Below are 13,217 nucleotides of genomic sequence, written 5' to 3' on the forward strand. Positions count from 1 at the left end.
TGTGGAGGGAGAGTTCCTGAATCGCTGTGGAGGGAGAGTTCCTGAGTAGCTGTTGCTTCCTTCTTGGTCCTCTCACTGGCTGTTGAAAATCTGAGGGGAATGCTCTAGAGGCGGTGGCTGAATGCCTGATGCTGAAATAATTCGCTGAGTAAGAGTATGTAGCGAGAAGAGACCTGAGCCCACATTCCGGGGGCCCCGCCACCGCGAGCAGACAGAATGGGAACCTGGGATGGGTATTATGTTAGTCGGGGCTCTCCAGAGAGAATCACAGTTTATGTAGAACGAGATTTATTCTACAGAATTGACTCATGTGATTGTGAAGGCTGACAGGCCCCAGGATCTGCAGCGTGATTCAGCAAGCTGGAGACCCAGAAGAGCCCTGGGTGTAGTCTCAGTCCAAAGCCTGGCAGACCTGAGACCCACACAGAACTGGTATTTCACCTTCAGAAAGCAGGAAAAGCCAGTGTCCCAGTTCAAAGGCTGTCAGGCAGGAGGAACTTGGGGGAGGGTCAGCCTTTTCATTCTGTTCAGCCCTTCAGCTGATTGGGTGAGGCCCACTCACGTTAAGGAAAGCAGTCTGTTTTACTCGTATAATTTAGATGTTAATCTCATCCCAAAACAGCCACATAGAAGCACCCAGAATAATGATGACCAAGTATCTGGGTACCCCATGGTCCAGTGAGGTAGACACATAAAATTAACCATCACACATACTGAGAAGTTAGGCCAGAGCCTAGGAGGAGACCCCACAGTGGGTGCAGTTCCAAGGAGATGGTCCTCAGCGACATGGTATCATGCTAGGACAGTCCAGAAGCTGAGGAGTGCAGACACCACCGTGTGCTCTGGCTAGTTTAGCCAGCAAGACATCAGTCAAGCTTTTAGGTAGCTCACAGAAGTTCTGGGCCAGAACAGCTGCCCAAGCCATATGGCAAGACTGAGCCAGGGACACCCTGTCTCCCTCCTGCACTGAGACGGGGCGGCTTGCACTGCCGGCCCCAAACCAGATGCATCCTCCTTTGGTCAGAAAAGGCACCTGCTTTTTTATGTTGCTGTCTTCTAAATCAAAACCCAGCGAGAGGATATCAGATTAGCAGAGTCCAAGTCCATTCCTCCCCCTTGGCTACCAGCGAGGCTGGGAAACCGAAGTTTCTGGCATCTGCCTGAGGCTGAATGCATGATGTGGGAGCATAATCAAGAGGGGAAGGCTGTTCAGGAGATGCCGGTTGCCTTCCCATACTACCCGTCCTTCCAGCCTTCCTTCAATTCCCAGCTCTTTCAGAAGCATGCCACGCTGAACTCCATAAGCCCTAAGCCTCAGGGCCAGTATTCATGCGGGACTTGCCTGCTGCCGTTAACGGGATGCTCACAGGCATCCCCCCCCCTTTGTAAGTCTTCTCCTGTCACCCCCACATCACCTCTACCTCTGTAGACCCTTGAGATCTTTTTTCTTTGTTTTTGTTCATAAACTCCAGACCTCATTAGTCTCTTCTTTGCTATATTTTTTACTCTGTCTTACCCAGCCAGTTTCATCCTTTTTGCTCTCTGTCACGTGGGTTGGTCGGTTGGTCTTACCTCCCCCACTGCCCAAAAAACCCCTAAAGTTTGTAAACACAGGAGCCATTTCTTTTTTCTTCCTTTTTGATCCCCCACAGTACCTAATGTCATGCTAAGTGTACTGTAAATATTTTCTGATTATTACAGTTCATTAGCTATCTGAATGAATGCTTTTCAAATAAATTTCAGTAGTGTCTATTTGAAAACAATAATAGGAAATAAATGAAACAACAACAACAACAACAACAAAAAAACACCCAGGGCTATTTAGGCCATGTACCAGATGATATCTAGAAATGCCTGTTAGTTTTAAGGACTCATTCAGCAGACTTATTGAGTGCCTACTGTATGCCAGACGTAATTCTGTGTGCTTGGAATACATGAATGAAGAAGAAAAAAAGAAACAGACAAAATAGCTCTCTCGAAGCTTACATCCTGGAGAAGTCAGACCATTAATAAACACGTAAGTTAGAAACACGTTAGAATTGTTGTGCATAAAAGAAGCAGCAGAAGCAGAGCAGGATAGTGTCGGAAGCACAGGGTGGGGTTGGGATTGGCATTTTAGATAAGACGTCAGAATTGTGAAGAAAAAATTTGCTTCTAGACAAGCAGAGAAAACTGAATTTTTGCTGAATCTGAGATAATGTAAAGAGGTTGTTCTGTGAATTGGGTATAATAATGGCATTTTGGTTATTTTTAAGGTCCTTATCTGTTGTTTGGGGGCGGTGTTTAGAGAGGGGGAGGGGCAGAGGGAGGGAGAGAATCTTAAGCAGGCTCCATGCCCAGCTTGGAGCCCAGCGTGGGACTCCATCCCACAACCCGGAGATCATGACCTGAGCCGAAATCAAGAGTCAGACGCGTTACCAGCTGTGCCACCCGGGCGCCCCAAGTCTTTATCTGTTGTAAACTGAAATATTTATGGGGGAATAATTTGACCTAATATAATTATCTGGGATTTGCCTCAGAATGTTCTAGCAAAAAAGTAGGAAGGAAGGGCGGGGGGAGGGAGAAAGGAAAAGTTGAGTCAGGGGAGAACAGATGAAAGAAGAATGGTATAAAGTTGGTATTTGAAACTTGATCAGTGCAGCGGGTTTCCTCGTACTAATCCTCCTATCTGTATAGATGTTCTAAAATTTCCATAATAAAAGTTACATAAGACAGATGAATCATTGAACTCTACCTCTGAAACTAATAATCTATGTTAATTGAATTTAAATTTAAAAAATAATAAATTTTTAAAAGATTTTTTTAAAAAGTTAAGAAAAAGAACTGGTGGTCAGTAAAGTCATTCAAGAGGTGACTTTTCTTTTTATTTAGCGAAAGATCGAGCGAGTGGAGGGATGGGCAGAGGGAGACTCCACTGAGCACGGAGCCTGACACAAGGCTCGATCCCATGACCCTCAGATCATGACCTGAGCCGAAACCAAGAGTCGGATGCTTAACCGACTGAACCACCCCGGTGCCCCAGGAGGTGACATGTAAGCAGACAAGGAGGAGAGAGATGCGTGGATGGGTGTTGAGGAAAAGTGTAGCATGCAAAGAAACATTTGGCACAAAGCATGTTCCCAGAACCCTTATTCCTTGAATGGGGGAAGGTGTGGGAAATGAGGGCTGGCAGATCCTCGGGGGGTGGAATAGAGAACACAGAGCCTTTCAAGTCACTGTAAGGACTTCAAGTGCAGGTCACACCAATGAGGGCTGCTAAGGAGCTGCTTCAGAGTCATGCCCAGATGCATTTTCTTCATCGAACCATTCAGGTACCTGCATTTCTTTGCTCAGATCCTGAGAGGAGAGTTTGTAGTACATGATTGGTGCTATCCAGTGGAATCTGTCTTGCTGGTCACCATGGGAGCCCCTGGCCACAGGTGGCCGTGGAATACTTGAAACGTGCCTAATGTGATCCAGGAGCTCACTTTCTGATTTAATCTTATTTTGGTTGATTTTAACCTAAATTTAGATGCCCACCTGTGGCTGGTGGACCACGCAGTGTTAGGATGGTTGGTTACACTTGAGCATTTCCCTCCGTGCCGGTTTTTATTCAGTTCCAGCAGCCAGGTCATTCTCACCTCGGGGCGTTTGCACCTCTGCTGGTTGGTTCCCGTGTGTCCTTCAGGCCTGAGCTCACACAACACCTCCTCCAAAGGCCTTCCCTGACCTCCCTGTTGGAGGTAGGTTCCCCCTCCTGATGGCGTCCTCAGTTCGTAATTACGCTTGACATTTACTTACTTTCTAAAGCCAAGAGTTCCTCAAGGTCAGGGATTTGATCCTCTTGTCTCCCCTCGTGGACCTGCAGCAAATGTGGGAACAGAAGCAGCGTCCGTGTGTACAGTTTCGGGGGGATGGAGACAAGGGGCCTCTAACCCGGTTTGGGGAGGGGTTGGTGAGTCCGGAGCAGTTTCTCAAACCTTAAGTAGGGATTTTAGAAGATGAATAGGAATGAGGAGCATGAAAGTAACGTTGTAGAAAGACTTTTCCTACAAAGATGAGAAGGAGCAGTAGGTAGGAGGAGTAAGGAAAGCATGGGGTGGGGTCTGTGGGCTGTGTGTGCCAATGGGAGGGGTCTTCATTGTGGAGGACCTCAGGGGCCTTGAGATGGAGCCTGTAGGTCAGGAGCGAGCAGATTTTTTTTTTTTTTTTTTTTTTTTTAAGAGCCACAAGTAAATAGTTCAGGCGTTGCAAGCCCTAAGGTCAAAACTTCTGAACTCCACCACTGAAATGGAAAAACAGTCTTCGGCGACGTGCAAATGGCTGTGGCCGTGTTCCAGTAAAATTTTATTTATGGCCACACATTCAAACTCCAGATAATCCTCAGAGGACGTGAACTATTCTTCTGATGTCTTTTTTTCCCAACCATTTAAAAGAGTAGAAACCATTCTTAGCTCGTGGACCATTCAAGAACAAGCCGCTCGCCACATTTGGCATCTGGCCATGTTTGGTGGGGGGCGTTAAAGGGTTTGAAGGGGGACAGGAAGCGGTCAGATCAGGATGTTGGCTAGCTCCGTCTGCCTTTGGTGGGATCTCGGGCAGGTGTGAAGACGATGAAGTCAGTGGTGGTTTCTTTGAAGAGGCTGGGCAGCGGTCTGGGTTGAGGGATGGTGAGGGATGAAATAGGGCTATGTTAACAAGGACGGGAAGAAAGGCCTGCCTTGCGACCTATATTCTGCAGTTAAAATCAGAAAGAACTTGGTGATGGATATTCAGGGTAAGGAGTAAAAGAATGGTGCCCTAGCTCAGGCAGGACCCATCAGCTCTCACTGACCAGTCGCAATACGGAGTGCATCTTAATGCATATTTAGGTTTGGGCCATTTTATAGGGTCTCCCTTTAATCTGCAAAATGAGAGTAGTTTCAATAAATAGTGCCTCACCTAGTCCTAAGATTAGTCCCCTGGTGGGAACAATTTTGTTTGCTGTTGAATGGATAACCTAATTCTAGATGTTACTCTAGAAAAATGACACCCCATTACTCTGTAATAATCACCTAACCATACTGACATTTCCCCCCATCCTATCCTACCAAAAGAAGTAGCTAAATGAGCTCCTTCAAAATATATAATTGCAGAACGTAAAGTAGGCTTCTGGTATTAGAAGAAATTCCAGTGGTAGAATCTAGGACATTGATTATAGTAAAACTCCTTTTGCTGTTGATTCAAGAATGCTTTAGCTTTTTCCAAATCTTAGCTGCTCTTGCGAAGCAGCAAACAGTGCAGAGAGAGCAGGAACCTTGTAATCCCAAATGTTAGTAAATGTTTCATTACCATAAAATTACATAAGTTATCCCTGCAGCCCTACAAAACTACCTTTCCACTTGCCCTGTTCTAGGGGATTTCTGCTGTGTGAGTATTAATGAAAGCGGAGTTAATTTTCATTACAATTTCGCACGCCACCTGGGGACACAAAGACTTGGGTTAAATAAGAAAACACATGTGCGGTGTACATCCTGCAAATCCGCATTAAGGTAAATGATAAGATTGGAGGGGATTAACTCAGTGTATTTTGTAATGCCATATCCTTGCTTTTCATGATGTTGATTTTATCCCTCTGTGGCCATTAAGTTTTCTCCCTGAATCAGGTAGCCAAGTTCAGCTTTTTTAGCCTTTATTTTTGTCTCTGAGTTTTTTGAGAGATTTGTCTGGTGCAAATCTCTAATACCTAGGTCTAGGATTCTTTAGCTGCTCTTTATGGTTGTCTAGTCAAGAAATATATCAAGTCGCTCAGTGAAAAAAAAATGGGTGATTGACTAACAAATTTGCAGAATTCAGAAGGTTGCTTTAGTATCGTAAGGTAGTTGGCCTGTTACCAAGGCGGCAATCCTTGAACCAAGACATTCTTCTCACTGTGGTTGCCCCAGCTGAGGAAGGGCCTTGGATATAAAGCTGTTACTCACTGAAGAGGGATGCCCCATCCCTGCACTTTGTTTTATCCCTTTCTCCCCTCCAGTGCCCTTCTCTGTGCCCCGTTCAGGCACCCCCCCCCCCACCCCGGGCGCCATGACCCTGAGTGCTCTCAAGCCCGGTGATTGGAATAGCGTAATGGTAACCGCTGTGTTTATGCTTACTCTGTGAGGCATCGCACTGAATGTCTCCACCTGTCTCTTGAGAAATGTGTTGTTTATAGAGGAGCAAACAGACCTGGTGAGGGTAAGCACCTTGCCCCAGCCTCCATGGCTAGAACTGGGGCGGAGCTCAGATTCAGACCTAGTGGGAATTGCAGTAGGGTTCTGAGGTTTGTGCCCACAGGACCAGCTCCACCTCGCCTCCCTCCCCCTCCGTGTCCGGCACTCCCCTGAGCCAGACTGCAGTGGTTCTGCAGACATGAGCCTCCCTGGTCACCTGCAGGGTCTTTGCTTGTCTTTGCCCTCGCCTCTTTATCCCAAGGCATCAGTAGGGCTTTCACATCTGAGGCAGCTCAAAATGTATGGCAAGGAGTGCCCAGGAGTGTCCCGGTGGACTTATGTCACTGGGCAGCAGCCACTCCCTCCCGCACCTAAGCCAAAAAGGTTTATTGGAGCAGGAAACACGTCTGATTTCTGGAGTACCATGCTGGCATCTTTTAATCGACGTCCACCGTGATGCTGGAATCTGGTCCACCTCATCTCTTCCCGGGTTATTACAGAGGCCTCTTAACTGGATGCTCAGTATCCAGTCTTGCCTCTTCCCCAGTCCGTCCTTCCCCCACAGCCAGATGTTTCTACAACAAATTTAATTGCCACTCCCTTGTCTAAAATCTTTGTGACTTCCCATTGCTCTTGGGATCAAGAATGATCCTTTTAGGTTCCTTCTAAAGCCCTGAGTGGTCTGGCCCCTGCTCGTCTTTGCAGCCTTGTCTCGCATGGGGCCTCATGCCCCTCACACTGTCTGTCATCCTTCAGAACCTGTGTTTCTCCAGGAAGCATGGTTTTATTCTTGCCTCTGAGCCTCTGCACATGCTGTTCCATCAGTGCCGCCTTCGTGCACATCCCCCAGCATAGCACTTGCTGACCTCCTCACTTTTCTTCACCACTGTGGTTCGCACAATTACAGTTCTAGGCAGAGTAGCAGCTCTGTAGACCTCTCTTACATGAACAAATGAAAACTACCCATTCCATTTTAGGTTTTTAACATCAATTTGGATCTGTCTCCCACATTCGTGATCTGGGTTTGCCAATATTGCTGACTCAACTTCGTTTATCTTTTCAAATGTTTACTTTTTTTTTTTTTCCTTCCTGTAAGCTTCTCTTTTCCCACTCTTCATTCAAGTCCTCGTTTTTAAAGACGTCTTGGACGGCTTTTCGGTCTAGTCATCATGATTACCAGCACAGCGATCCTGGGTAGCTCTCGGCCATGCTCCGCAGGACTGTTGAAAACTCTGGGTGCAACTCTTTCAGCCTGCAGGGTCCTTCAGTAGCCACCCCAGCCCTGTTTGGGCCACATGTGCCGGCAGTGCAGGGAAGGAAAAACGAGTATTGTGTTTGCACACAATGTCTTAAAGGGATAGAATTCTCTCAATTATTTGTTGGGGTGAGTAGGGAGGAGCAAAGAGGAAGGCAGTTTATGATGGGCAGTGATTCTGGGGGGAAAAAAAGGAAATTAAATCATGTAAAGTAAAAAGGAATCTCTAACAAGAAAATGTTCCCTGGTTCCAACGATTCATATGTTGGATGTAGATCTAGATTTACTTCGCCCAGCCCCCTCTCCACTCCCATCAGTGACAGCAGAATTGTTGTTGAGGTGGGCCAGGTAATAGCAGTTGTTCTTTGTTGCTTTTTCCTCACTCCAGAGGTGACCCTGAAGGTCCACATCAGCGACGCCAGCACCCACCAGCCCGTCCCAGATGCGCTCATCGAGATATTCACCAACCAGGTGTCCATCGCTTCCGGCACCTCGGGGACAGATGGCGTTGCCTTCATCAAGTTCCCATATAAGCTGGGCAGTCAGCTGATCGTCACCGCCACGAAGCATGCCTACGTGCCAAACTCTGCCCCGTGGAAGCCAATCCGATTACCCGGTAAGGCCGTCTTAACCTTTCCCTAGAGCAGAGCTCACGGTCCAGGCTAGTGCTGGAGTCAGGCACAGAAGCGATTTTGAGAGTGGAAGGCAGGCGATCAGAAAAATAGGGGTTTAGTCTCTGCTTTACTTTTGGGGGACTTTTTTTTTGAGATTTTATTATTTATTTGCCAGAGAGAGAGAGAGAGAGAGAACAAGTGCACAAGCTGGGGGAGCAGCAGGCAGAGGGAGAAGTAGGCTCCCCGGGAAGCAGGGAGCCCAATACGGGGCTCAATCCCAGGACCCCGGGATCACGACCTGAGTTGAAGGCTGACACTCCACCGACTGAGCCAGTCAGGCGCCCCTACTTTTGGGGGCTTCTTATGGGAAGGATAGGTGGGGTTCTGTATGAAGCAGGTGGGGGCTCTCCCTCAGTTTATACACACAACAGAATCAAAAGCCTTAGAGTTTCTGCCCATTTCCCCAGCATCCTCCTTTGTACCTTTTTGATTCCAACTGGTAGGTTGGCATTGGGGCAGTGCTCTGGAACGGAGCTTCCTTGTTCTGCTTCACGGGGCCTGACAGAACACTGGCCAGAGAGGCAGGGGGTGATGGGGACTCTGTCTCTCTTTCCCCCTTCTTACCTGCTAAGGGAAAACCCACTCCTGTGTGTTTCCTCAATACTCTTCCTCACTTCCGGCACTTCTGATCACCCAACGTGCTCGGTATTTTCCCAAGCAGTTCTCAGATTCTCGGACACCAGCTGGGTGCCCTACAGTTTAACTCCGTACTGACGCTATCCACTGTCCACCTGGAGACAGCATCGGATCCCACAGGTGAAAGGCTCAGTCCCACATGACTGCCCCCACCCCACGTCAGACACCAATCACAAGTCCACGTTGTCCCCTGGGCTTCTGACCCACTGGCTATAAATCAGAGGTCCCCCAACCTCCTCCTCAGGTTCGACTCGGTGGCCACAGTGGCTCTCAGAACTCAGGGAAACAGTCGTTAAAAAACAAAAGTCAACCAAGTAAATTTGAAGTCTGTTTGGCTTTATTTAAGTGATTCGTAAATCAGGCAGCATCCATCTCAAAAGTAGAGGGGAGCTTCAAGGAGATGCACTAAAGGGAAGATTTTATAGGAAGGAAGGTGGGGTGAGGAATTACTAGCAAAAGAAAAGAAAGGATTGTTTCAGGCAAGGTCACTTTTCCTTAGGGGGAAGGGCAGGGATCTTATCAGGTGGCTCACCTCATCTTCTTTTGAGGGGGAGTGGAGAGGGCCCATGTGACAGATTACCTCATCGATGCTGATCAAAAAAATTCCTGACTGACCCAGTTAAAACTGTATTTAGGTTAGGTGAGGTATTAAGTTCCAGTTTGGTGATTTGGCCTCAGTGACGCCATGTTGGGCCTGTGGGTTTTTTTGGTTTTTGTTTTGAACACAGTTTACTTACTAAAACACTGGTTCATTACAAAGGTATTGAAGGAACAGCCCGATGGAGGAGATCGTATAGGCAAGGGGTGTAAGGAAGGGGCGCAGCACCTCCACACCTTCTCTGGGCGTACCACCCTCCCGGCACCTCCGTGTGTACAGCTACCCAGAAAGCTCTCTAACCTCATCCTGTTGGGTTTGTATGGAGACTTCACGACATAATCAGGACTGATGAACTCATGGGCCACTGGTGATTGACTGGAGCTCCAGCCCCTCTCCCCTCCCCATGGTCAAGGGAGTGAGGCTGAAAGTTCCAACTTGGTTGGTTCTCCTGCCAACCAGCCGCCACCCGTAGGTCATCTAGGAGCTTTCCAAAAGTCACCTCATTAGCTAAACCCACATCGAAAGAGACATGTTATGAGTAATACAAGTCACCTTTATGGCACTTATCACTTAGGAAATGCCATGGGTTTAGGAACTGTGGTCTAGAAACAGGACCAAGACCAGAGACATATTTCTTACTGTGAATCACAGGATTAAGTCACCATTCACCCCTTCACAATGCTGATCTCCCACAGGGGCAAGCATGGTGCCTGACACAGATTCTGCTTGGGATGTGGTAGGTGGAGAGTTGGACGTGGCCCCCCTTCTGTCCCCTCACCTCTGGCTCCCGCCTAGCACCTGGACCACATTATCTGTTAGCACCAAGATTAGGCACAAGGAGGTGCTGAGGGCTGGAGGGAGACGCTGCCAGGGTGGAGTTTGGAAACAGGCTGACTGGTTCTGGCACCCAATCTGTGCTTGAGCCCCTCTAGCTTCCTTGCCAATCTCTGTAGAATGGAGCTCATACCACCTGGTAGAGTTGTTCTGATTGCAAAGCAGTTAACATACGTAAATGACCTTTCAGTGCCTAAAGCACAGTAGGGGCTCAATAAATAGCAGAGTGGCTGGCAAAATACCAGTGTCAGTGTTCAGCTCTGTGCCACTGCACCACTAGACACACACTCCATCAGGGTCCCCGCTGCCTCTGGGGACACGTGGGAGCCAAGTGTGGCTATGCCTGCCTCATAAAGCCCTGGCATCTACCCTCATTCACAAAATTCTCTTTAGTTCTATTTACATTTATTAAGTACCTATTATGTGCCAGGCACTGCCCTGGCCACTAAAAATAGAGATGTAGAGACACAGAGCTTACCCCTGGGGAGTTTGTAACTTAGTTCGGGAGTTATGTAGTCAGCCACCAAAGCCATTCCCATCTAATGGGTATGTTCATGCATATATATGCATAGGGGATGCTGGAGCAGGAAGGTTCAGCCTAGGTGAGGGAATAAAGGCTTCCTGGAGGAGGTGGGAGGGGAGCTGAGTCTGGAGGATGAATAGATATTAGTATTAGAAGGTGCTTTGTAAGGGGCACTTGGGTGGCACAGTCAGTTAACCATCTGACTCTTGGTTTCAGCTCGGGCCGTGATCTCAGGGTCCTGGGATCGAGGCCCGCATCAGTCTCTGCACTGACTGTGGAAGTCTGCTAAAGTTTCTCTCTCTGTCCTTACACCCTGCACCCCACCCCCTGTGTTTGCATGCTCTCTCTCCCTCTCTCAAATAAATAAATAAATCTTTAAAAAAAAGAAAAGAGGTGCTTGTAAAAAAACACACAGATTCCAGGACTCATCCTTTCAGTCTGGGGATTGATCCAGAAGTCTGCAATTTAACAAGGACCTCCCCCCACCCCCCACAACACACACACACGCTCCACTTACGGATAAAAGCATTCACTAAATTTGGAGACCACTGCTTTGTGAACTATGGAAAGTGGATTTGATATAGGTACAACTGAGGAGATCTTTTGGAAAAATCTTAGAGAAAAGGGGATAAACCATGAGAAATGTTTAGCAGACAAAATGCAGAATGTCTCTGAGAACAGGTGACAGAGCCTTAAGGGAAAGGACAAAACAGAAGAAATGTAAGTTGAATCTCGGGTTTCTAGCTGGTGATAGAGCGGATGGAACAGATGGTCAATAGGGTTGGGAGACCCACCACTTCATGGTTCCCTAAAGTTGACTCAGTTGATGCAGTGGGTTAAAAGAAGCCCCCTTCTGCTTCCCCACTCCCCTGTGCTCAGGGCTCAGGCAGAGGGGGATGCAGGTGCTAGCAGAGGTGGGGGATGGGAGGGCAGGAATGAGTGTTGGGGGTCATCATTGATGATGAGTTTAGTGGAGGGGACACTGGTTTTAAGCTGCCTCTGGGACACAAGTGTGTTTAGCCTGTAGTTTGAAGTGATTTGAGGGCTCAAGGCGTTTGGAGGTAGAAGTGTGGTTTGGGGGTCATTAGTATTGTTGAGATAAGAACCATGAACTCATTAGCATTGTTGGGTTCAAAACCATGAACTCACCAAAGCATGGGGGGGCAGATCTGGGACGGAATCCTCAGCCCACAAAATAGGAAGGTGATCTTTATTAGGTTATATATGAAGAAAATGTTTGACCGCCTCCATTTTTCACACTGAGAAATCACTGGAAACAACCCAGGGAAGCTTAAATGGTAGCCAGACACCACAACTCCACCTTTGCTGGGAGAGCCCCTGCACAAACTATCAGTATATTCTATAAAGTCGCCATGCACCCTGGGGTAGTCAATACTGAGCCATGGCTTTCAGGGGAAATTCAGGATTAGGGTCCTCAGAGCTTCCTGTCATAACATTTTCATCAGCCAAGCAATATATCACCTTGGTTTATGTGTGTTTTGGGGTGTTTAAAGACGCATGATTTAGGGGCACCTGGGTGGCTCAACCATTTAAGTGTCTGCCTTCGGCTCAGGTCATGATCTCGGGGTCCTGGGAGATCTGGGATGGAGCCTGCATTGGGCTCCCTGCTCAGTGGGGAGTCTGCTTCTCCCTCTCCCTCTGTTCCTCCCCCTGTTTGTGCTCTCTCTCTCAAATAAATAAATTTAAAAAGCTTGTAAAAAAAAAAAAAAAGACACTTGATTTAATAATATACTGCTGGTTCATGAACATGGAACTCATGGCCAACAGCTCCATAACTCCTGGTTGAACAAGGCTTATCTAACATATGTTTTTCCCATAAGCACCTCCCAGCCTTCCTGCAGTTAGGAATGGCAGCCCTGGGCCTGGGGGCCATTTTAAACAGCGAAATCACCAAAAAGAAGCACAGGAATGTGAAAAACCTGGCACTTACAGTATGCGAGCTGAAAGGAAAAGGCAGAGCGTCGCCTTGTTTGACCTCAGCTGGAAACATGTGCATCCGGGCCTCACATTTTTGACCGCTCTGTACTTGCTCATATAAAGCATCATAAGGATTGACTGTGGGGTCACAAATGAATTTTAGCAAGGAGGTGCATTCGCAAACACTGAATCCACAAATAATGAGGGTTCAGTGTACTGTAATTACATTTGTTTTGACTTTGTTAACATGATCATTTGAGAAAAAGCAACCATTTCCATAATACCCGTTTTCTTAAATGAGTCAAAAAATGGAAACGATGTGGTTTAATTGGAAGGGTTTGGGACTAGGCATGAAGACCCCTGGGTTCTCGCCCCACCCGCCCCCAGCTGCCCCCCACACGGGGGCCCATCATGGCTTTCCAAGCCCACATTTCTCATTTCTAAAACTAAATTAATTAGACTGACTAATTTTCAAGGATCCACCCATGTCTTTGATTATTTTTCTGTTTGCCTTGTTAATATAATCAAGATACTCTTAACTAGAATCTGACAGAAAAGGTGACCAAACCTTGGACTTGCCTATTATAAAAGG

At 47.4% G+C, this 13,217-nt stretch overlaps 1 protein-coding gene across 1 annotated transcript in view; it reads left to right on the plus strand.

Moving 5' to 3' along the window:
* The window catches only part of FAM171A1 (family with sequence similarity 171 member A1), a 124,919-nt gene that overhangs the window by 56,772 nt on the left and 54,930 nt on the right, over positions 1-13,217 (plus strand). Inside the window, exon 2 of the mRNA XM_025853589.2 lies at positions 7,811-8,038. Coding sequence (XP_025709374.1) covers positions 7,811-8,038 — 228 coding nt within the window. The remainder of the gene's footprint in view (positions 1-7,810; positions 8,039-13,217) is intronic.

The sequence above is a fragment of the Callorhinus ursinus genome, unplaced genomic scaffold (genome assembly GCF_003265705.2).
Source record: "Callorhinus ursinus isolate GAN/ISIS: 27379988/994484 unplaced genomic scaffold, GSC_fseal_2.0 scaffold36, whole genome shotgun sequence".
NCBI classification, from domain to species: Eukaryota; Metazoa; Chordata; class Mammalia; order Carnivora; family Otariidae; genus Callorhinus; species Callorhinus ursinus.